We start from the raw sequence: 24,931 nt of genomic DNA on the forward strand, positions 1-24,931 counted from the left end.
GATAATGCGTCCTAACTCTTCAGCTTCCAGATCCTCTATCCCTCCCTCCAAAAGACCCTCTTTCCCATCATCCCTCAAACAGTTAATGACTATAAACTCTCACGAGAAACTCTAGAGAGGCACTCGCTACTTTAAAAGTCCCAGGAGAATAGTAAGGGTAAGAAATAGTTCATATCCTCGCACTCAGATATTTTCTCATACATTTGAGTTTTGTGTTAAGGGGAGTAGCTTATACTTGCTCTAAAGGTTTTTGAAAATACTAGCGCACATATATTCCAAATGCAGAAAGGGTTGTACGCGCACTAGGAATGCAATCTTAAGAGCACCACCTCATCAGAGGAATTCCCTTCCCTCATTCGAAGGAGGCTCCCCTTTCCTCTCCCACCAAGAACTGGCGCCTGTCCGAATCCGTTCCCCAAGGAAAAGACCCACTCTGAGAACTGACCTTAAACAAGTCACTTTGCTCCTCAGTATAGAAGGGAGCTGGGCTGAACACCACCAAGGTCCCTCTTAGGTTGGATCCCTAACCTAATCCTCTACTACACCTCCCTGGGAACTGGTACACACACACACACACACACACACACACACACACACACACACACACTATGAACCGGCCCCCCACCCCCATGCTGCAGGGCCCTGATTCCCCCCGGGGAAAGCCAGCTTACCGAGACACACACAACACCCCCACACCACCCAGAAGGAGAGGCAGGACTCTCCCTCCCTCAGCCAGGCAGTCTCCTGAGGCTGCTGACATCACAAAGGTGTCAACTGGCAACCTCATTGTCATGTGGCTCTCCCCTGGCTCCCCTTCACTTGCAAACGCAGGGAAAGGGTGAGACCTTTCAAAGCCGCCAAGCGGGCAAGCTTCCAGCAGCAGCCTGGGAGTGAGCAAGCGGCAGAGCCACCCAGCCGGGCGGCGGGGCATTGGGCCTCGCGTTTCAACTTCTGTTCTGTTCTCCTGTAATGGAAAATTGCTTTGCACAAAGCTAGAGTGTTACAGTTCTTTCCAGCGCCCCTCCCCCCCACCACCCCGCCCCTCGGCAGCCTTCTGATCAGAGGGACAGCGCCCGCAGGAAGGTGGAAGGAGGGTAGTTGCGGTTTCTTACTATGTCCCTTGCTTCAGGCCCTGGGCCCGGGTGGTTACTCTTTTCCTTTGGAATGGGACTGGTATCGGGGTCAAAGTGTCCAAATTACTGTCAGTGTCAAGCCCAAGAAGTGATCTGCACAGGGATCCGGTTAACCGAATACCCCCCAGACATACCCCTGAACACCCGGAGGCTGTACCTGAATGATAACGGCATCACTTTTTTGCCAGCGATGACTCTGGGACTCCTCAGTGACCTTGTTTACTTGGACTGTCGGAATAACCTGATTCGCGAGGTGATGGATTATACCTTCATCGGGGTCTTCAAACTCATCTACCTTGATCTCAGCTCCAACAACCTAACCTTGATCTCCCCATACAGTTTCTCCGTGCTCAGCAACCTGGTGCAGCTGAACATTTCCAACAACCCTCACCTGTTATCTCTCAACAAGTACACCTTTGCCAACACCAGCTCTCTGAGGTACCTGGACCTCAGAAATACCGGCTTGCAGACCTTGGACCATGCTGCCTTTCATAGCCTCATAACACTACAGACCCTGTATCTGAGCGGAAACCCATGGAGGTGCAACTGTTCTTTCCTGGACTTCACCATCTACTTAATAGTGTCCCATCTGAACCATCCAGGTGAGGGTTTGATTGGGTGTGGGGACGCGGATGTGACGGAGTAGGAGGAATTAGTTACAGAAAAGGTAGTCAAAAGATGGTCAGGATGGGAGAAAAAGTCTGGGTTAATCTGATTGAAAACATTCTTATGGCTCTGCAAGATCCATCCTGGGGTTGACTGGAGAGGCAGTAGGGTCAGTAGAAAAAGTTCTGGAGTAGGAATCCAAAGAGCTGAGTTCTGGTCCCAAGCTGAGCACTTACTAGTTGGCTGCCCTTGGGAAAGCCAATTCCTCTGAGCCTCAGTTTCCTGATCCATCAAGTGGGGACAATAATATTTCCAAACAGAGCTGTCATGTCAACCTAAGATGGTATGTGTGGAAATGACTGACTTCTGTAACTGCACAGTAGCAAAGTAATACAGGGACACTTTATTCCATTGGTGGACTATTTTAATCTGTTTGATTCAGTGACTAAATTTTTCCAGGATCCGAAAGTAAATTCAGACATGCATAGGCAGTAGAAAATCCAACAGTATAATGTACGGAAGAGAAAGTTCAATAGAGAGAGGAGGAGGGGCACAGGAGCTCCCCAGACAATGAGAGAGGGAGTAGAGAGAAGGAAGAGGAGAAGGCATTTGATGGTTCATCTTCAAGATGCTAACCCAATAAGGAAGGAGAGAATGGCATGAATCCATGAAGAATGGGTCACCAGTACCCACTGTGTCCAGCAGGGAGATTCCAACCTCCCAGGCAGACTCTCGAGTCTTACCTGGTAGATTTCCAATCCAGATGCTGCCACTCTCTCCACTGTCCCCACCCCTCTGCCATGGTCCCTGGGGCCCTCCAGTGTCTCACCCCCTCTTCTGTTCAGTAACTTTATTGCCCAGTCCTCATCCTCCAATTATCCCACTCCACCAATACTACCTTCACTCAGGAAGTCAAAACTTCAGTTAAATGTGAGATAATTCCTCACAGAAAGCCAGGAGCCACTGATGTAATCTGGCAAGATTGGACTTTGGATTCAAACCCTATCAAAACCATGTCGTTTCTCCCTTCTCTGAGTGTTTGTTCTTGAAAATATTTCCATGCACCTGCACCTGCTGAAGCTTCCACCATGAAGTCTTGCCCAGGTGGCAATATCCCAGAAAGATCCCTAGCCAAAATGACAGCTTTCAAGGGGATCTGGGGGAGAGGGAGCTGAGTGGTGGCAGCACTCCTGGCCTCCCTTCCAGTGGGAGGGTCTTAACGTGTCTTCCGGGCAATGCCTGGACTCTGGCGAGGCAAGCGAGCCTCCTGGAATGCAAAATTGAGGGAGCCACTAAGAGTGGGTGGCTCCTCACATTTTGTGCCCTAGACTCCTGGCCCGGCTGACAGGCACTTCCATCTGAGTTAGAATAAATCGAAAGGAAAGAATTTCATCAGACCATCCCCTTAAGACCACCAATCATAAAAGAATAGAGGAGCAGTTATCTTGGGTGGGTTGCCTGATCTCTCCAAGAGAATGTCTTCTACTTTTCTCAATGACTGGTGCTGTGGTGCTTTCTAGAAAGCTCCCTGAAAGAGGGTCGTGATTGGTCATTCTCGCGCATTAAACGTGGCTTTTAAATGGGATTCTCCTGTCAGTGTTCACGTAACCAGCCTGTGAAGAAGCTTCATCTTCTCTTGCCCCCTCCCCATCACACATATATATTTTCCTTGAGCAGAGCCCACCACATAGCCAGGAGAACCTCCTACCCTAGTGGAAAAGGGAGATGTAGCTTGGCCTCATCCCCAGTCCCTAAACCTACCATTTCACCTGACCTCGAATCTCCCTTCATCAAAACTCTGCTTATAGAGTTATCTCATCGGAATTTTCAGGCTGACTACCTTGGACTCCTTGACTCACGTCATTCTGAGACTGAATAGGATTGTAGACTGGATCTGTTTCACTGCCTGTTCTCAAAAACATCAGAAGTGGGTATCTATCCTGTCAAACTCAAAAACTCTTTACGAACAACAGTCTGTCTTTTGTGAGCCCCGCCCCCCCAAGACACTCCTCCCAACAACTACTAATCTGCTCATCTCCCTCTGCTGTTTGGTGGCCTAGAGGAGCCCACCCAGGCCACTTCATGCAGAACTGTGGTCTCGTTGCCCTGGCTAACAATTATTATCTCTTAAAAACACTAATGAGCCCAAGGCCAGACAGAGAACAATTTATCTTTGTAGAGAGGTTTGCAGCTGTTAGAGCTTTTCACACATGCTTCTTTACTTTGAGTGTCAAACCAACCCTTAAATTTTGTGCCCTAGGCCTATGGAAGAGGCTAGGATTGGTAATTTTTTTTTTAAACTTTTTTAATGTTTATTTATTTTTGACAGAGACAGAGACAGAATGTGAGTGGGTTGGGGCAGAGAGAGAGGGAGGAACCTCCGAGATGTCAGCACAGAGCCTGACACAGGGCTCGAACTCACAAGCTGTGAGATCACGACCTGAGCCTAAGTCGGCCACTCAACCTACTGAGCCACCCAGGCGCCCCTAGGATTGGTAATTTTAACCCTATCATATGGATAAGAAAATAGACTGGCCCAAAATCACACAGCTACTAAATGGCCCCCCAAAAATGATTTGAACCTCCTGAGTCAGGTGTCTTTTCATGAGACTACTATATCTTAAATCCCCATATTACATAACTATGATCCATATGTTATATGCATCTGGCCACAGCATCTAAATTACAGCTTTATTTCCGATATGACCACACATGAATTCATCCAAGATCATTTCCACTGGATAGTGAGTTCTAGCCATGGTAAACTCATCATATGCCTGTGTTCTTGCAAACCCAAGTTCACCACAACCTACCCAAACTCCCAAAGAAGGAGCCTAACCTTGCTTACCTTTGCATCTCAGTCTGGTTCTCCCTTCCCACACATACACGTACATACACCCCGTGACAAACACATAAACCCATGTGCAAACACACACACATATACCCACATACATACAAGCACAAAGATGTGCCCACACACACATACCATACATGCAAACATAAATATACACCTACTCACTTACACAATCACCCACATATTACATATATACAACACACATACATATACCGATGTGCAGATACACAGCCACACTTGAGAAGGCACCCACATACACATGAAACTGAGCACACACACACGGTAGAATTCAGAAGATGCTTCTCTTGCCCTTTAGCCAGACCTCGACATAATGGAAGATAACTTATTTCAAGTGACTCTCGTACGATTCATGTCTCAAGTAGAAATATCTTCACTATTGACAAATACTCGTGGCGAATGCTCTTCCTATTATACCACATTTGCTATCAACAGGTGACCTTGGGCATGTTCTACAATGGAGTGTAATCATCTCTCCCCATGTACCCACACTGCAGGATATAAAAAGATTCTCTATGAAGTGAGCTGAGTAACTTGGTTATTTGTAGAAAAGAATCCAAACTAAAGATGGGTTTCATTTTAGACCCAGGAAGATACTGCACATTAGTATTGGGCGATTTTACCTATGGTACAGAATTAAGGTCAGCATGACAGAAGAATGACAAAATGTAGAACGCTTGAAAAGCAAGAAGTGAAGAAAGGAACTTCCATGCTACCACCACTCAGTCATCCATTCATCCATTTAAATATTTATTGGGTCCTACTAGGTGCCATAAAGTGTTCATGGAGGGAACACCCAAGAAGGCTGGAGCTGTGTGTGTAGACTCGTGTGACTGTGGTCATCTGCACCATATATGTCCCATGGTCCAGTCAGGTGCAGCAGAACTAACCCCACTGTGAGAGACAGGGCAGGACAAAAGAGAATACCATGTGCCTACTGGGCAGAGCAGGCACTTGGGAAAGCCTCAGTTGCAGATGGGGAAGGCCAGACACCATGCAGGCAGGGGAGCTCTTGTTAAAAACAGACATGGATTATAATTCTAGCCTTGCCACTTGCTATTTATAGGATATCAGAGAAGTTACTTAACCTCTCTGAACTTCAACTTCATCTTTCAGACAGGTATAAGAATAGAACCAACCTATGTGGGCTGTGGAGATGAGAACACTTACAAACTGCCATTAGCATTAAGTCTTGCACACAAAAAACATTCAATAAGTGAATGGTTGGCAGGCGTGGAAAAGGTATAGGGTACTTAAGAGAGTACAGACATCAGTTAGGTGACCCCAGGATAAGCAGTGGACTTCAGGAAGGCTCAGCACACATGGAACAAGAGGACAGTGTCCAGGAGACAGGACTATAGGGATGCATGTGGGGATATAGATAGGATGTGGGGAGGTGGGCAGCAGGTCCCAGGACTCTAACCCCTTGGAAAATGGGATAGCAGGGATCTTAGGGGGAGGTAGGTATTAGACAAGTTATGAACACAGGAGTTCAAACCCTGGGGAACAAAACCAGAAGCCTAAATCAAGGCTTGTTCTCAGCCTGGACCATAAGACTCAGCGCTGGGCCAGTAGTAGCCAAGTGGTTCTTTCTGAGACACCTGAGTCTGGAACTGAACTTCTATCTAAGACAAGCCCCACTTCCAGAAACAGGTGTGGATATGCAGAGATCTTTCAAGAGCTGAGGGCAAGGAGGTCCAACTGTGGGGTAGACATGGCCTTGAAAGCAAGAAGTCACCCACATGGTATGATTTTGTTATCGGAAGAGGACTAAATGATACCTTGGCTCCCATCCAGTGCCTACCATTGAGTTAAAATTAACCATTAGAGATTTACCCTTTTAGATCCCCAAAAGTACCCCAATCTTGAAGAGGACCCTGCAAAAATATATGAACTTTAGGGCTGAATAATACTGGTGTCCCCAAGCCTTTATCAGCTCTTAGAGGCAGAAGTGAATTCTTGAGAAATACAATTAGCCAAGATTCGTTCTGCAGCAGTGGGGAACCATGAAGGAAGCCAAGGTCCAGCAAAGAAATGAGGAGATCTTAAAACAAAAAATATAAAGGCAGTAATATGTCCTTTCCCTATGGCCCATCTTGGCTAAACCCACCCCCACAAAGGAGCTGTAGAGAAGGTTAAATGTTTGATTCACCTATTTCATCATCAATCAAAAGTTTCCCATATTGGCAAGAGGTTGTATTCTATTATCAAAAGGTCTTCATCAAAAGAAGCCCTCTAATGATATACTCACCAGATGTACTAAAGACTATTAAGTCCTCAAAGAGTTCACATACTCACTTTACAAACATGAAAGTCACAGCAGAAATGGAGGTGGGTTGTAATGTGCTGGTTTCCAGGATGCTCTGATCAATGCAGAGGTAAACAGACCCACAGATTCCATTTTCTTTTTGGCCCAGGTCAGTAGAGAGGAGGACTAATTCCTGGCTGGAACTGTAATTTTCCAGTCATTAATACCATTTGAAGGTGAGACTGACAATTGAGCTCTTCCCAGGATAGAGCTGCCTACTAGGACAGGGTTGAATGCCTCTGAAGATGCTCTCAAAAACTCATGCAATTCTAAGCTCCCGGACATAAGGAACCTGACCTCCATCCCCTCTTCTCCCAAAGCTTGGTCTGGCACTGTCCAATAAAAGTCCCTGCAGCAGTAGAAATGGTCCAATACTGTGTTGGATTGGACAATACTGTGTTGTCCAATACAGTAGCCACTAGCCACATGTGGCTATTGAGTTCTTGAAATTAGGCTATTGCAATGGAGGAACTGAATTTTTAATTTTACATCATTTTACATCTTGTAAGTAGCCACATGAATGGCCGTTGGCCACCATATTGGTCAGAGCAGCCTTTTAATAAAAGATGCCAAACCTGGAACTTTAGAATCTAGCTTCCTCACAGGTAAGTGACTGTACAGCCAAGCCTGGCATGGAGATCTCCTGACAACCAGATTCAGTGTTTTCCCCCATGCCATGATACCTCCTTACTCTGAGACACATCACAGTCCACTCCACTCTGAAACATTCGCTGTATGTTCAGTATATGTCCAACATTGTATTGTAATGACGGCTTTCATCACAGAGAATGACGCCATAATTCCTGTCTGTAATAAGACAACCTTGGGATATAAGAGAGCGAAGATGCAATTGAAAGCCAGAAAGTCCTGACCTGGTCCCTGTGATGCCACTGTGTGATTTGGGGCAAGTCACTTTCCCTCTGAGACTCACTTGTCTTTGAAATAAAAAGAGAGTAGGATTAGATACTCTCTAAAGCCCCTTCGAATGGGTAGTCGACGGAGCTAAATAGAAAGATAAGGTGCACTTGAATGCAGGAAAGCGGTGATGAGCAGACAGGGTGCCAGATGGGCAATGTGATGGTTCAGTGCTGAGGTGGAGCCATTCCTGGAGATGTAGGCTACAGTCACATAATTAGGACGTGCATGTAAGTAGTAAGCAGGCAGCCTTGAACTCCTGCGCTGTCCCACCTCCTGTCTTAAGCAGCGTCTACTTGACTAAAACAATGCCTTGCCCTCGACTGTCCTCCCAGGCGTGGCCTGCTCAACCAGTGGTTCTCAAACTCCAGTGAACATAAGAACCTCAGGCCCCACATACAGAGATTCTAGTTTTGCACAGTACAAATCCTTAGGCCATATTTTGAGAAACCCTATGACAATGGCTTGTGTTCTAGGTCTACAGCGGTTACCCCCACTGGTGAATAAATTGATTTGCACTGAGATGCTAATGGCTAATAATGTTTTGACATGTTTCCCTCAAGGGGCATTTGCAGTGTGACAGAAAACAACCAGAAACAGTGAGAATTCAGAAAGCAACAGACTACCAGGGGTAGAAGTGGGAGTAGTTTGGGGACAGAGTGTCCCTCTGTGTCAGCTCTTAAGTTGTAGTCCTTAAGCAGTCCTGGGTGACCCGGTGGTGGGGCCTACAAATCAAAGAGGAGTCTGGGCAAGAGTGCTGTAGAGGAAGGGGGACCAAGCCACTCAGAGACATCTGCAGGGAACAGATGGGCTGGGTCATGTGCTATTTCAAGTCCACATCATCTCGAGGGCGTTTTGAGCAGAGAACATCTTAGTTTCATTCCAAGGCTACTTCATCTTGTATTCAAGGCTGCTGTAATAGGATAATGGCCCCATTTCAAGCCACCAAGTACAAAGTCATCTACAGCTGTGCCAAGACTTAGATTTCCAGAATGAATTCAGGTCCTCACACTCTTCCACCATTAATGCTAACCCATCTCCTCCATCAGAGAAATTGCTGCAAAGACCAGACACCCAAAAAGGGAACAGCTGGGCAGCAGACATTTCCAAGGCCATCAACTTCTCCTCCAGCCCGTCTCTCCTCCCTTCTCACCCTGCTGAGAGCCAGAGGTGCAGCCTCATGAGGGCAATGAGGGGGCTGGGAGAGGGGCATCTGGGTCAGTGATCCCTAAACCACCCAAAAAGGCCAAGAAGAGATGGGGTGGCAAGCACGTGTGGTCTAGGAAGGAGGCTGAATGATTCTCACACACTCTTGAATTCGGCTCACTCGAGGCCCCTGAAAGGAGATGACCCAAAGTCCCTTCATGCTCAGCAATGCCAGACCTCTGGTCACCCAACACCAGCCAGGCCTCTGGAAGGCCGTAGTGCAAGGCTAGCCAAAGCAGCCAACCTCAGTTTCCTTATCTCTAGAAGAGAAGAGCTCTCCAGCCTGGAGGTAATCTGCAGAATGTGGATGTGGCTAGAAAGAGAAACAGGGTTCCAGTCATGAAGGGCCTTTAAAGGAATTTCCAGGGAACAGGCCATGCATCCTGAGAAGCCCTAGGAGGCAGGCGAGCCTGGGTGCAGGGCTAGGAGGCTCCTGTAGGCACCCAGGTAAGAGGAAGGTGGTCTATGGCAGCAATGGGGATGAAGAAGTCTAAATAGGTCAGAAGGAACCATTTAGAAGATAGAAGCAATAGGACACAGGACTGAACTTGACCCTCCCAAGGTTCCTTGTACGCCCTTCATGACTTCTGGCACAGTTCTACGTAATTAATAGATTTGTATATTTAACATGTGTCTTCTCTGGCAGTAAGGTCTATGAGAGCAAGGAACATGTCTGAATCTTCAGAAACTAGCTCAAGGCCTGACACAGAGAAGGGCTCAATAAATATTCATTGAGAAAAATCAATGAATAAGCGAGATGTGGAAAATAACAGACAAGAATTGGCTCAGCCCGCTTTGGGGGCTTCCCTGAGACGGACACTCTTAGAGGAGGGGCAGTGAGGAGCCTAGGGCAGAACCATATCCCACCGTGAGTATGTTGAGTGGGAGGGCCCCTGTCAACCAGTAGGTCTTTGGATGTTCTGACCTGAAATCCAGAATAGAGAATAGAGCATATATTTGAGAATCATCAGCTCCCTGGTGACCAATGAAACTAAATGAAGGATGAGATGAGCCAGCAAAAAAGTAAGGGGTAATAGAGCAAGGACAGAAACTTTGGGGAATCCCAACAGAGAGAAGGGTGAAGAAGAGGCACCCATGAAGTACCCCAGGTGGGAGAAGCCAGGGAAGAGAAAGGAAATCAGAGAAGGGTATACTCATGGACGCCAAGAGAAGAAGAGTTTCAGAGAGTGGAAGCAGGTCAAGTAAGGGTTGAGAAAGGTCCGTCAGATTTAGCTACCAAGAGGTCCCTGACATCTTGGACCTTCCAGTGGCATCGTGGGTGTGGACACCAGAGCACAGTGGGATACAAATGAACAGCAAGGAAGAAAAAGGGTGCAGAAAAAAGGTAAGCTTGGGGCGCCTGGCTGGCTCAGCTGGCGGAGCATGCAACTCTTAATCTCGGGGTCACATGTTCAAGTCCCACGTTGGGCGTAGAGCTTTCTTGAACAAAAAAAATTGTAAACCCTTCTAGGAAGCTTGGCTATGGACTAAAGGAGACAGACGGCCGAGAATGATGTAAAGGGGGTATTTCTTTCGTAGGAGCAAAGAGGTCCATGCATGTGTTTTATCTGCTGCTGAGGAGTCAATGCAGGGCAAAGACATGGGATGGGGGAATAAGCAATGGGGTAAAGCCCCAAGGAGGCAGGAGTGGACGGACTCCAGAGCCAAATGGAGGGTAAGCCTTGAACAGGGAAACTCCCCTCCCCTGGGTCCGCAGAGAAGGAAGCGAGGGTAAGCACCCATGGGTAAGTGTCAAGATGTGCAGCAAATGGAATCGAGGGGCCCACCCAAGTGTCCCTACTTTTCTTTCAGTGAAATAAAAGACAAAGGACAACTTTGTATCTAGAAAAGTGCACAGGTTCCCGTGATGTGTTCTGTGATGCTTCTGTACCATCAACCCAATTAGGTGATCCCAAAATGGCCCTTTGTTCTTGAGATGATCATGCTCCCGTTGAACAAGCAAAACCAAGGTGGGCTCTGGATTCAAACGACCTGGTTTTTAATCCTGCCTCTGGCACTTACTGGCTAGGCCACAGCCTCCAGGAGAAGCAGGCTCCTCATCTGAAAACTGGAGATCAATTAGTTCCTAGTTCTGGGGTCGTTGTGCTAATTCAATGAAATCACCCACGGGAAGATTTTAGAAGTGCACACAGTAAGTGCTCAACTAACGTTAGCTATTGTCGTTGCTGTTACAATCCCTGGTGGCGACTGCGAATACCACAGGGGACATGGAGAGGGGGGAAAGCAGTGTGGGTTTACTGAGACAGGTAAGTACTGCTGTGATTTGGCACTCTTCCTGCTGGGGTGCGCTGTCCACGGGGAGTCCCACTCAGGGGGGGCCCCAGGGCTTTTGGGGTGGAGGAGGGTGTTTTAAAGCTTTCAAAATGGCAGCATTATGTGAAAAAAGAGAGAAAGAAACCTAATGCTTAGCCTATATACAGGGATTTTCTCTTTTATCAGAACAGTGGTAGATTTGGCCTTCCCCTCAACCCAAATAAAGGAATAGCTAATGCATCCGATTAAAATATAGTTCAGACAAGAATTAAAATCATGTTAACAGAGTCTTGCAATTTTCAATATTTTCTTCCAACAGCTACGATGCTTGGCCAGAGCGTGTGGCTGAGGTGAGGTGCAGGCCTTGTTGACTCTATTTGACATTCACACAGGGGTAAGGAGCCCAGCCTGGCACCTGAGTGCACTCATTCCACTATTAGTTTCTGGGCACCTATTAGGTGCCAGGTCCTGGGCCAGGCACTGGCCACACAGCTCTGAACAGAAACAGACACACTCGCATGAAGTTTCCACTCTATCAGGAGGGGAGTAAATAAGCAAATAAATATACGACCTAATGCCAAGTGATGGTAAGTGCTACAGAAGCACATGCAGGGAGGGAAGGGAGAAAGCGTGCCTGGGATTGAGGACAAGGCAGATACTTTACACTGGGTGGTTACTAACGAGGTGACATTTGAGCCGAGAATTGAAGGAAGTAAGGGGACAAGCTGTGGGCATAAGACGTGGTGGAGGGTGGCTTTCTAGACAGAGGGCAGAGAGCAAATGCAAAGGCCTTGGGGTAGAATGAGCTCAATGTATTAGAAGGCGAGTATGGTAGAGGCAGGTGGAGGAAGGAGACAGAAAAATAGAGGCCAGACCAGGTAGGACCGCTAGGCCAATGACAGGCTTCTGATTTTGTCCTAAGTGTGGCAGGATATCAGGGGCGCCTGGGCGGCTCAGCTCATGATCTCACAGCTCGTGAGTTCGAGCCCCGTGTCGGGCTCTGTGCGGACAGCTCGGAGCCTACAGCCTGCTTCGGATTCTGTGCCTCCCTCTCTCTCTGCCCCAACCCACCCGCATTCCGTCTCTGTCTCTCTCAAAAATAAATAAACATAAAAAAAAATTAAGTGTGACAGGATATCACGAAAGGGTTTCGAACCCTGACAGGAATGGCTCGTGGTTTGAGATGCGGCTCGTGATGCGAGGGAGGAAGCAAGGAGGGGTCCCAAGTTTCTGCCTGGGCAACTGGTGATCAGTGATGCCCTTCTGCTACTGAACTTTTCTAAACTGCCTCTCTCCATCAGGATAGCCGTCCGCTACCTGGATTTTTCTGGGCAGATGGGTAGTTATTAAGCAGGCCCAGCTCTAGAGCAAACTAAGAAGAAACTAGAATTTGCCTTTAGCCTCCAAGAACCAACTGTTACCATCCCCCAGCCTGGCCATGCAGCTGGCTCCCCTCTCCCATCAAAACCTTACTCAGAAAGGTGGCCGGTTTCTCCCAGCGTAGGGCGTTAAGTCGTTACCTTCTTTTTCAGAAGACGATACCCTTCAAGCTTTATTCTGTCAGCAGAATGGAAGGTTGTACCTCCTGCTGACGGAATCCCATGTACTCACAAGTACATAAGATGGTATTTTGAGGCAAGGGGGTCTTTCTACCCCTAACACATGTCCATATACAACCCCTTATGCAAAAGACTAGTCCTGTAGCCTAGAGCACCTCTAAAGCACAGGAATAATCCAGTTGAACTTGCTGGACTTGAAGGTCTTTTCTGTAATGTTCCAAGAGTCTATGATTCACTTTTAACCTTTACCAAAGTATGGACTCTTTATCCAAGGGGGAGAAAATATATCAGATAAGAACTGTAGTGCCCAAGCCCAAATCCTCCAAATCTTTAAGGTTTCACAATGCCAGGGATGGTTTAGACCAGGAGTCAGCACTGCTTTCTATAAACAGCCAGAGAGGAAATGTTTTAGGCTCTGTGGACTTCTGCTGCAACTACTCGATTTTGCCATCTGTTACCTGAAAGCCATCACAGAAAATACGTAAATGAGTGGGCATGGCTGTGTTCCGATAAAAATGTACTTACAAAACTAGGCAGCAGGTTGAATTTGGCCCACGGGTTGGAGTTTGCCGAGCCCGGGCTAGAGAAGACGGCTAGGTGATGAGAAAAAAAGAGCTCTAGGGAGCCAATGCCCCTAGGTGAAGCCAATGCCCAAAGGACCGCACATGTGAGTCTGAGAAGGGGGCCTGGCTGCCTGGCTGGCTCTGGTGTTGTTGGGCTGCTAGACGGTCCAATCTAGGCTCCCCTCTAGGGAGTCATTTCCTCTGGGCACCCATAGTACAGCAGAATGTAACAGCGGTCCTTTCAAATTCCAGTAAGGAACTGGTCCTAAAGAGTGAGGCCAAAGACAGGAGCAATTAAGGACTGTTGTGTGAGATCAGACCAAGAGCCCACCATTCTCTCCTGTACACATCCAACAGACATTTATTGAGCAGGTACCAGGGACCCAAAGGTGAACAAAGAGGGCCTCTGCCCTCAGTTCTCTAACGCTAATGAGGGAGTAGTGAGAAGCACCTTTTGATGGCACGCCCATGACACCTGCACCCTCACTTGTCTCCATCTGCACTTGCCCTCACTTCCTTCTATGCAGTCACTGCGGACAGAAGAGTGTCGCTTCCCAGTTCAAGGCTTACCCCTCCATTTGGTCCCGGAGACCACCTGTTCCTGACTCCCCCAGGACTTCACGCCCCATGGCTCACTGAATCCTCCCCAAATTCTCGCAAGGGAAGCAGGGATTTGTATTCGTCTAGTGTCGAGTAATCCAAGGTGGCAAGGATTAGCTGACCCGCGTTTGGTGTTCTTTCTCCCCAGGCTCCCTTTCCTCTGGCTGAGCATTATGTCAATGACCCTGGCCCCGAGGGGTATTAATAACAAATAGTATTTTGTTCATTCAACAATCCTGCTTTGAGCTCTAGCGTGGGTTAAGCACGGTTCTAGGTGTTGAGGGAACAACAGTGAACCACACAGACAAAACTCCCATGTCTTCATGGAGTTCATAATCTGGCGGGTGGAGGCAGACGAAGGAGTAGGAGGTAAATCCACTTCCTTGACAAATGCATAATTAGCTGGAGAAAAAAATAAGGCCAACTATACATCTAGTGATGATCGGGCAAGCTAGGGCCTAATAAGGAGAAATGGGGGAAGCAGGTCTTTTCTCGGGGTTCAATGTGGAAGTCTTACGACCAAAATGCTAAAGCTGTTGGAAACCGGTGCTGCACCCTGAGGGTGATAGCAAACACAGTTTAGTAGAAGAGGGAGTCTCCAAATTCCATCCTTCATCGTACGTTGCCACCGCGTGGAGGCTCCACTCAGCCCAGATGGTTCCCGAACACGCACACCAGCACAGGGTCGGGGGTGGGGGCGGGGGGGGGCGCTCCGAGCCTGCACTTGGCTCCTCTGGAGACTCAGGCCTGGGAACCTGCAGCAGCACTGTGGTCAGAACTGTGGTCCCTGCAGGCCAAGAAAGGAACAGTTTGCCTTACAACCACTGGGTTCAAACCAGTTTTCTGAGACAGAGGCTTCCTGGGCTCCTACGCCAACAGGTGTGGTTCTGAGCCACAGAAGCTCTTGCTCCTCCAGACACGTGATTCTGGCAGACGGGTTTTCTGCCTGTGAGTAACACGCTATGTGTGGCAATAAACAAGGGGGGGAGTTTACATTTCCTTAGGAACTATTTGCAGGAAGAGTTTAAACATCAATGACGCCTGTAATTGTACCTGGGTGCTCTAACTGAAACAAATGCCCTGCGCCCATGAAGTGGGGCTGACAGAAGGATGACGTGGGGTCTAGTAACCTGTTTCCAATATGAATGAAGGCCCCAGAATTGTGCAGTGCACAGCATATACAACAGTACTTGGTAGCTCTTTGTCAGAGGAAAGGAAATCAAGAAAGCCAGAGAGGGAATAATTGACAAACAATTTATTCATTCTGTAGCATGGGAATGATTAAAACTACCTGGTGGAGTGGTCAGAGTAGAATTTAACTTTGAGAAGCACATTCTATGGTGCCCAGCATATATCAGGCACTCCAAGACCAGTAGATGGGCCTATAATCTCTAATGTCATTAGGCCAGAATAGAAAAACAATGTATGACTATCAAGCTAGCAAAAAGGACACGAAGTAATAAAATAAAAAGCAACAAGGTAGAGAGAAAGAGAGAAAGTATGTGGGACAAATTGAAAACAAATATATCAGTCCAACATTAAATGTTAACGGAATAATTACAATACAAAGTTTGTTAGATTGGATAGAAAACAAAACTCAGTTATATGCTGCTTACAAAAATGTATCTTAAACATAGGAATGTAGATAAAAGTAAATGGATGGAAAAAGATAATGCAAACACTAACCAAAAGAAATTCAATAGAGCCATACTAATGTCAAAGACAGTAGACTTTAAGACAAGAAGCGTTGCTAGGAATAAGGAGAGATAATGTTCAGTGAGGCAAGAAAGAGGTAACAGAAGTTTCTACACATCTAAAAACATATCTTCAATATACGTAAAGCAAATCATGACAGAACGATATGAAGAAGTGGGTAAATACCCAGCCAAAACCGATGACTTTAACATCCTTCTTGCGGTAACTAATAGACAATTAATGAACTCATAGTAACCAAGAGACAATCGTTTTTATCGATAAAAAGCCAGTAAAGATATAAATGACAAGCCAATACAGATACAGAAGACCTGTACAAAATCACATCCTAGTTGGTATTCACAGAACGACGTACTCAGCAAAGACAGAATACACATCTTTTGGGGGGCACGTGCAAAATTTACTAAAATTGGCTTTATCGAGCAAATTCTCAATAAATTTCAAAGGACTGAAATCATACAGAGTATGTCTCTGCCCACAGAATTCAAGTAGGATTCAACAATGAAAATACAAACTAGAAAATCCCCCCAAAATAAGTGTTTCTTTCAATAAATGATAATGTCTTCTGAACAAGAACAAGAATGAGAAGATATGGATTATGCCTTCAAGAGTTTTGTCTGCCTGGTGGGGGAGAAAAGATACACTCCTCCTCTGGCAAGTACCCCACCACCACCCCCGGCAAGAGGCAATGCGATAGGCACAGTGAGAATGCTATGGATGGTTCAGGAAGAGGGACAATCACATGTAGTCTGAGCTATGAGGACGAGGGGGCTGTGGGAGCACCCTGAGAGCAGATGCATTCACACCAGACTTTGAAGGACAGGAAGGACTTGATCATGCAAAACTTGCAGGAGGAGGCATTTGATACAGAAAGAGTGGTGGAACAAAGCTCACTACAACAGGGGTAAGATGTAATCAAGGAATTAATAGTTTAATTTGACTGGAGCAAGTGGAGGGGCACTGGAGTGCTAAAGGAGGGCGAGGTAGAAGGGGGCAGATGCTGAGGGCTCTGAACGCCACGCCAGGTGGTCTGGATGTTATTCCCAGGCCCACGGGGGAGTTAGAGGAGGGTTCGAGCCAGTGTGCCACGACAGAGCTGTGCTTGAGGAAGGGAAGTCTGGCAGGTGTGTGTGACACGGCCCAGAGCTGGGAAATGGGGAAAATGGGGGAAAGTGGATTTAGGGGGACCTGCTGGGAGGTAGGAAGGCTCCCACCTTGGCAGTGACTGGGGAGCAGGGAGGGGGAGAGAATACAGCAGCAGAAAAACCCAGACCTCCCTCCCCACAGAGCCACCCACATCCCGCACTTAAGAGCAACCTAACAAAGCCTTAAAATCACTGCTAATTGCCCCTTTCAAGGTAACGCTCCAAAATGGGGAAACGGTGTTTCGTGTTTAGTCTCCTCTCTGCCATCCAAGCCCCAATTTGAAAGCCGAATCTTCTTAAAATAGAATGAGATAACCCCCCCTCCCCAGACACACCCGGACCCACAGAATCTCACATTTTCCTTCCTCCAATACATCTTTCTCTGTATAGTCCCATGTCGGGTCTCTGGCAGTTTGGAGAGATGCCCCAAGCCCTCTCTTGATAGAATTCCCGAAGCCTGGCCAGAAGCCCCCAGCTGCCCACCGCCCCCACTCTGGGGCCTCCTGGGCAAATCGCTAAGCCAGGCTGACTGGAGAGAGGCCTCCAGGCATGATTGTGGTCCTGCCCCTTGACAGCAGTTGTCACGGATCCCAGGGCCCCAGCCCATTTTCCTCTCCTGAGAGCTCTTCCCCGGGCAGGGCAGGGTCGCCCAAAGGGCCTCTTCCTCTCCTTCCCTCCGTAATCTTTGCACATAGCGGAGGTGACAGCCCATGGCTTCCCTTCCTGTGTCTACAGGTTCCACCAAGAGCCAGTCCTCGACCACATCACAGCTTTCAGGCCATCTTCCTGAAAGTAACAACCCTCACTGCAGGTGCACTGGGGCAGAAGCAAGGCGCAGGGGATGGGTGTTCGGTGGACTTTGAGGGCGCCCAGCCTGGTCAGCTCTTTCCGGCCACCCAGGCCCAACAGCCTCCTTGCCACTTGGCTCACTTCTGTAACCCCTTTCTCTAATTCCTCTGCTGCTATAGCTCCAGTCCAAACTCGATTTCCCTAACTTCCTTGGTCACCCAAGGATCGGAATGCCTTCACCCATCCGGGAGCTTCTGCCCTGAAGTTTAGGAGAAGCAGCTCTCCACACGAGCAGGCTTGTGTCTCCCACGTCTACAAATGAGCTTAGAGAGCTCGGTCTGTGTTTTCTGTGTCTTGTCTCCTGCCTGGATCCTTCAGGTTATCTAGAAACGTCTCTGAGTCTCGGTTTCCTTATGTGCAAAACAAGAATGATAGCACTGTGTGCGTCAAAGCTGCTGTAAGAATTAAACAAGACCTTTGTATACCACTTAGCATGTAGTCTGAGCGTGGCACATAGTAGCTGCTATTATAATTGGGGGCATGATTATCTCAAGCCCTGGTCTCACCCTGCATTGGAGGGCATTTATGTGATGCCTGCTGGATATAGTCCCCTGGCACGCATACATACACACACACACACACCTTTGCCTCAGCACGGAGGAGCATGTAGAGCTGGGAAAATGCAGGGCTGAGGGCAGAGCTCTGAGTTTTCTGTGCAACTACTGAGCACCAGGCCTGCCTTCCCGCCCGCGGCAATGAAATCCTCTCGACTACCCTGAGAGCAGGTAGCATTCATGGCCCGGCCCGTGTAAGGTGAGGAAATGGGACTCAGAGAGGGAAATGGACATCCTGCCGAAGTTCACAAACTTAGTGACAGTCTGGGTCTGAACCCTGGTCTGGTCTGTCTGGATCCAGGGCCCAGTTTGCTTTCTGTCATATACTCAAGTCCACGACGCTTGACACGGGGAGGGGCTCAGAGAAGTAGCCAGGCAGCTGAGTCAGCTGCTAAAAAGGACCGAAGATTCATGTGGATCACGTGATGAGCCAGTGATGTCGACCTCACCATGGAGAAGCAGAGCCGCTCCTCCTCCTGGCTATCCTCTCCCCTGAGCTCCCCGCACCCCGACGTCTTGCGCAGAGGACACACGGGAGGCATTTCTGGGGAATCTTGTCCCTCCGGAGAGTTGAGCCGGGTGTGATGCCTCAGTGGTCCCTGGCAGGACTCAGTCAGGCCTGGGGAAAAGGGACAAGGTGGCTGGAAAGGTGGGAGGTGGGAGGGAGGTGATGGATGTCGGTGGGGGGTCAACACTCCAGGGGGATCTTTCAGCCCCTGTTGTGGTTTCTTGTCCCTTGAGCATCCTGAAGGAGCCAAGCGCATTCCCAGGAGGCCACTGAACACAGAGGAGCCGGAAGCGGGGGGTGGGGACAAGAAGCAGGGCTGGTGCGGTACTTGTCAAACCTTGCTGTGCCCACATACCACCTGGGGGTCTCGTTCACACCCGCATCCTGCCTTGGGAGGTTTGTTGTGGTGCCTGAGGTCCTGCGTTTCTAACGAGGTCCAGCCGGTGCTGCTGGCCCGCAGACCACGCTTTGAGTAGCCCGGGTCCGCGAGGCCTCTCCGGGTCCCCTTTGCACTTAGGACCCTGGAGGTTCTGCGGTTTCAGCTCTGTGCCTGCTGTGTTTTTCCTCGTAGATGATCAAAATGCCACGTGCACGGAGCCCACGGAGCTGGCAGGGTGGCCCATCACGCAGGTGGGGAACCCGCTCCGCTACATGTGTATCACGCACCTGGACCGCCAGGACTACCTCTTCCTGCTGCTCATCGGCTTCTGCATCTTCTCGGCGGGCACGGTGGCCGCCTGGCTCACAGGCATGTGTGCTGTGCTCTACCAGAACGCCCGGCGCAAGTCGAGCGAAGACGAGACCGACGACGAACACGGCCAGCGGGGGAACGTCAGCGGGCGGATCTTCAGAAGCAGGGTCGACTCGGCCCAGGACGGGCTCCCTCAGCTGATTTAGAGGCCCGAGACGGCTCTCGGACATGCCTTTCCCAAGGCTCCCCGCCTTCTCTCCGCCCTCCCCTCCCACTCCCTCACAGCTGTCTGAGACACTGACGCCTATTAGTAAAGCAAATAAAATGTTTGGTGGCCATTTCACAAGTTGGTCCCTTCCTGCTCCACCAGCCCAAGGACACCTCCGTGAGCTCCACAGGATGGCATAGAACAAGGCTGCTGCACCCTCTTCAATGCAGAGGAAGCCTGCCCCGGATGCAGGCCGACTCATTTAATGAGCAACTACTATGCCTTGGCTGGCGGGAGGGATATGAGAAACACAAGACTGAAGACCAGTCCCCAAAGAGCAAACAGTTTGGGGCAAGTCAAGACTAATATGAATGAAATGGAGAAAAACGCAAGACCCAGTGATCAGAGCTGACATCAGTGAAACACGCCCACAGGCCAACTTCACACCCCGTCTCAAGACCGTCACCACCATCCCATGGTACGGATACTAGTTGACAGTGAAAAGTTGAGGCCTAGAAAGGTTAAACAAGGGACTGAGGTCACCCAACAAGTCAGTAGCACAGCCCCCAAAGTCCATGTTCTTTCCTTTCCATGAGGTTGCCTACCCAAGAAATGTTTGGCAATGCAGCCAAGGACTCACCACGTAAGCCTTGTATGAGACAAAGGAGTGAAACCCAGAGGCGACCACCACTTACCGAGCCCTTCCCCGGCACCCAGCCTCACCCCCAGCATTGTATGCATTTTCTCTCCAGGTCAGCCCTCACAACCGCAGGTCAGGTGGTCGCTGTTACCCTCGTTTTCCTGAAGCTCGGAGAGGCTAAGGAATCAGCTCAGGATCAAACAGTTGACGAGAAGCCAAAGGAATTCTGATTCCCAGGCCGCTTGACCCCGAAGCCTGTGCCCTGCGTACTATGAGCTCCCGTCTTTCATGAAGCGCTAAACAGAAGAGCCAAGTGTATACAAGTACGATCCGCCTCTCAGGACTGGCCAGAGGAAGGGAAAGGGAGGCGCTGACAGGCGTGGCTGAACCCCAAGACCCATTCAAGACTCTGATCAAAGGCCCTACCCATGAAGCCAGCTGTCCCTAAACTCCCAACCAGATCTTCCTTACCTCTGCACTTCCTCTGTGAATCCCACATGATTTCCCCCAGATTTGTCCCGTGTAATGGTTAAGAGTAGGAGCTCCTGAATCGGGGGCTAGGTTCCTGTCCCCCGATTCTGCCCTTACCCCCTGCTTGTAATGAGCTTTAGGACCGAGACCTCCTGGTATTCTCTGTTGACACAGTGTGTAGGGAGGTGCCTTACACAAAAGGAGGGGTTCCATAAGAGTTCATTATCACATCCTATTGAAATCACAACCCACTGATCATTCCTACTCTGTTATGCAGATTGTGAGAGGTGACCATGGGCAAACTATTTCACTTCTCTCTGCCTCAGTTTCTTCATCTGTAAATGGCCATCATTATAGTGCCCACATCATAAAGGGATATTATAAGAATAATGTGAATATATAAATAATAATGCAACATCCTGGGAGAATTTGAGGCTTATAGAGAAGTTACATACAGAGAAGGACAGATTCCATATGTTTTCACTCCTAGGTGTATCCTGAGAAACTTAACAGAAGACCATGGGTGAAGGGAAGAAAAAAAAAATGGTTAGAGAGGGAGGGAGCCAAAACATAAGAGACTCCTAAAAACTGAGAACAAACTGAGGGTTTATGGGGGGTGGGAGCGAGGGGAAAGTGGGTGATGGGCATTAAGGAGGGCACCTGTTGGGATGAGCACTGGGGGTTGTATGGAAACCAATTTGACAATAAATTTCATAATAAAAAATAAATAAATATAAAAAATAAATAAATAAATAAATAAAAATAAAAACTATTAAAGGATTAAAAAAAAAAAAAAAAGAAAAGTTACAAAGGTAGAACACAGTTTCCACATACCCCCTCACCGGGTTTCCCCTAAAGTTATTCCCCATAAAGTTACCCCCACGACCGTGGTTTATCTATCAAAATAAGAAATCCCAAAGCTGGAATTTAACTTCAGACTTCATTCGGATGCCCCTGGCTGTTCCCGTGTTTCTGTTCCAGGGTCTAATCCCACATTTGTACTTGGGACATTCTTCACAAAATATCTAACATGTATGGGGCAAGGGTTCTTCTAAGTGCTTCTATATACCAGCTCATTTCGTTGTGACACTAACCCTATCGCAATGACTCTGTGAGATGGTTACTATTATTATCCCCCTTAGATAATGACATTGGGGCTTCAGAGGTTAAGTAACTTGCTCAACATTACACAGCTAGAAATACCGAAATGAGACCAGCTGTGTCTGACTGCAAACTCTTTCTCCCAATGAGCAACAAGTACCATCTCTCAGGATTTTTTTTTTTTAATGTTTATCTATTTTTGAGAGAGAGAGACAGAGCGCAAGCAGGGGAGGTGCAGAGAGAGGGAGACACAGAACCCAAAGCAGGCTCCAGGCTCTGAGCTGTCAGCACAGAGCCCAAAGCGGGGCTCAAACTCACAAACCATGAGACGATGACCTGAGCCGAAGTCGGAGGCTCAGCCGACTGAGCCACCCAGGCGCCCCAGGAATATAAATTACCAAGAAGATCTTGGCAAAAGAAATCTGAATTGCAGTTTTTCACGATAACCTCTAAGATCCCCTGGATCTTCCCACAACAAAATGGACTGAGCACCTACCCTGACCGGCCCTAAGAAACCACAAAGAACAGGCAGGGTTAAGACACTCAGGGAGCATCTGGATTGGCAGGGACACAAGTAATCAGGCCACCTCAGGACAGAGTGGAAAGTGAAGGGTGGACGGGGGATGCTAAGGGACACAGAGGAAGGGCACCTCACCCAGGGGGTGGTGCAGAATCCTGTAAGGTCCCTGTAAGAGGAGACGTGCGAGCTGAGGCTCGAAGGCTGGTTGGGATTGGCCAGGCCACGCGGCGAAGAGGGGGTGAGTAACGAGAAGACATTCTTAGCGACAAGAACTGCACATGTGAAGCCTGGAAGCAGGAGAGAGCCTGGCCTGTCAAAGCTGGAAAACAGAGCCCACGGCAAGGAGAAGAGAAATAATGTCGGGGAGAAGCAAGGCCAGGCCCCAGAGGGCCTTCTTCATTCCTGGTGTCGCTCCAGGTTACGACAGGCTATACCGCAGCCACACACAACCCCAAAGCTCCGTGGGCTTCAGTGTAACCAAGACTTATTTCTCACTTGTGTAAAGTCCGATGGGGGGAGGGAAGCCCCCCCACCAACTCTGTAACTACAGCTTCTGGAACATGGGCCTGGGAGGCCCCTTGCAGAAGAGAGAAGAGGCATCCTAAGCGTGTTGCTCTCAACTCCCTGGGCCTGGAAAGGACATGTTGCTTCCCCTCACATTTCACGCGACCCCCACCTTCACGGCGAGCAAAGGTGGTCTGTGTGCCAGCAAGACGCGATGCCACGGGAAACAAAGTACTGTGTCCACCCCACCACGATAAGGAATTCGAAACTTCCCCTGTGCGCTCAAAGTTTTAAGCACCAGAATCGCATGGTCCAGTTGGCATTTTGGGGAAGCTCGCTCTGGCTGTAGGGTCAAGAAGACAGAAGAGGGAGGGATGACAGGAAGCAAGGGGACTAGGACACCTGCTGTATCCTGAGCAAGCCGGGAGGGTGACAGGGCAGGGACTGTGGCAATACACACAGAACTGGATGGGTTTAAGAGCTTTGTCAGAGGTAGAGTTGACAGAATTCCAGGAGTGGGAGGTGGCGGAAAAATGGGTAGAGGATTAAGAGAAAAGGGAGTTAAGGAGGGGCCCAAATTTCTGACCTGGACAGCTGGTGGCCATGGCCGGAAGAGCCCCGGGCACTGAGGCAGGGAGAACGAGTCCGTAAAAACGGGCAAAGATAGAACCTGGGGGGTGGGGAGGGGCACGTGTGGAGCCACAGGGGCAGGATGGGAGGGTAAAGCCTGATTCTCGGCAAAGGGAAGTCAGGCAAAGTGCCTAAAACTGAAAAAATCAAAGACAGGATCAATATAACCATATTCTTTGGTGATATCAAAAACACAAACGAAAAAAATCAGCCAAAAGCGTTTCATGCGTCTGCCTCTAGCGAGTAAAAAAAAGAACAACACAAGGAAATGATGGAAGACTGCCACTTTCCATAACAAATTTTGTAGAACTACAACTCTTTAAATAAACTATGTACATATATATTTGATTACAAAAAATGAGTGTTTCTTTTTAAAAAAGACAAGACTGGGGCGCCTGGGTGGCTTAGTTGGTTGAGCATCCAACTTCGGCTCAGGTCATGATCTCACGGTCTGTGAGTTCGAGCCCCGCATCAGGCTCTGTGCTGACCGCTTGCTCAGAGCCTGGAGCCTGCTTCAGATTCTGTGTCTCCTCTCTCTCTGCCCCTCCCCCACTCATTCTCTCCCTCTCTCTCTCTCTCCCTCCCTCCCTCTCTCTCTCTGTCTCTCTCTCAAAAATAAACATTAAAAATTAAAAAAAAAAAAAAAAGACTGGCTGCTGCAGGGTGTTGCTACCTTCAAGAGGTGTCCTTCACCACTTTGCACAAAGGGGTGTCCACCAGGATTTCAAAATTTTAAAAAAAATTTTTAACATTTATTTATTTTTGAGAGACAGAAAGAGCCAGAGCACAAACGGGGGAGACGCAGAAAGAGAGAGGGAGACAGAAGCCGAAGCAGGCTCCAGGCTCTGAGCTGTCAGCACAGAGCCCAACGAACCATGAGATCATGACCTGAGCCGAAGTCAGACACTTAATCGACTGAGGCACCCAGGTGCCCCTGTCCACCAGGATTTCAAAGGGCAACATGCCGGGGAGGGGGCTCTTCCTACTTCCTGCCATATGTCATCATTCATACTGTGACCCTGAACTTGATTCTCAGAAAAATCAGAGAGGGCTTTCTAAGGAAGACCATGTTTGACCCAGCTCCTGAGAATCACAGAATTTCCGAAAGGAAGGAGAACTTCAGGTGGGTGTTAAAGGTGAAAGCCTGGAAGACAGAGAGAGAGACGTTCTGGAATGACAGTAGCTCTGTTTGGCGGCGCAGAAGGCAGATGCAGTGCTCTGGGATGGAGACAGAAGAACAATTAGGTGGCTAATGGCACTGTTTGGGGCAGGGTACTCGCAAAATGAGGTCCGTGGGCCACCTGCATCAGGGTCTTAAGTATCACTCAGTGCTTCCATCTTCAGGAGGGGGAATCTGCATT

The 24,931-nt window shown here is 48.6% G+C and overlaps 1 protein-coding gene and 2 long non-coding RNA genes across 9 annotated transcripts in view; 1 reads left to right on the forward strand and 2 right to left on the reverse strand.

Moving 5' to 3' along the window:
* Positions 1–916, reverse strand: part of LOC106965595 (uncharacterized) — a 46,089-nt gene extending 45,173 nt beyond the window's left edge. The window contains exon 1 of one of the 3 annotated variants that reach the window (XR_008293257.1): positions 672–916. This is a non-coding gene — a long non-coding RNA (uncharacterized LOC106965595). The remainder of the gene's footprint in view (positions 1–671) is intronic. The other 2 variants (XR_008293256.1, XR_001428651.3) reach the window with 2 other exon arrangements.
* On the forward strand, positions 814–20,865 carry LRRC52 (leucine rich repeat containing 52). Its single transcript, XM_015061658.3, has 2 exons — positions 814–1,735; positions 19,377–20,865. Exons 1-2 carry the CDS (start codon positions 1,114–1,116, stop codon positions 19,700–19,702), a joined length of 948 nt encoding a protein of 315 aa, XP_014917144.3. The 5' UTR covers positions 814–1,113; the 3' UTR covers positions 19,703–20,865.
* The window catches only part of LOC106965573 (uncharacterized), a 45,126-nt gene continuing 33,331 nt past the window's right edge, over positions 13,137–24,931 (reverse strand). For all 5 annotated transcript variants that reach the window (XR_008293260.1, XR_008293261.1, XR_008293259.1 and 2 more), the window contains one exon: positions 13,137–13,701. This is a non-coding gene — a long non-coding RNA (uncharacterized LOC106965573). The remainder of the gene's footprint in view (positions 13,702–24,931) is intronic.

This window comes from Acinonyx jubatus, chromosome E4 (genome assembly GCF_027475565.1).
Source record: "Acinonyx jubatus isolate Ajub_Pintada_27869175 chromosome E4, VMU_Ajub_asm_v1.0, whole genome shotgun sequence".
Lineage (NCBI taxonomy): Eukaryota > Metazoa > Chordata > Mammalia > Carnivora > Felidae > Acinonyx > Acinonyx jubatus.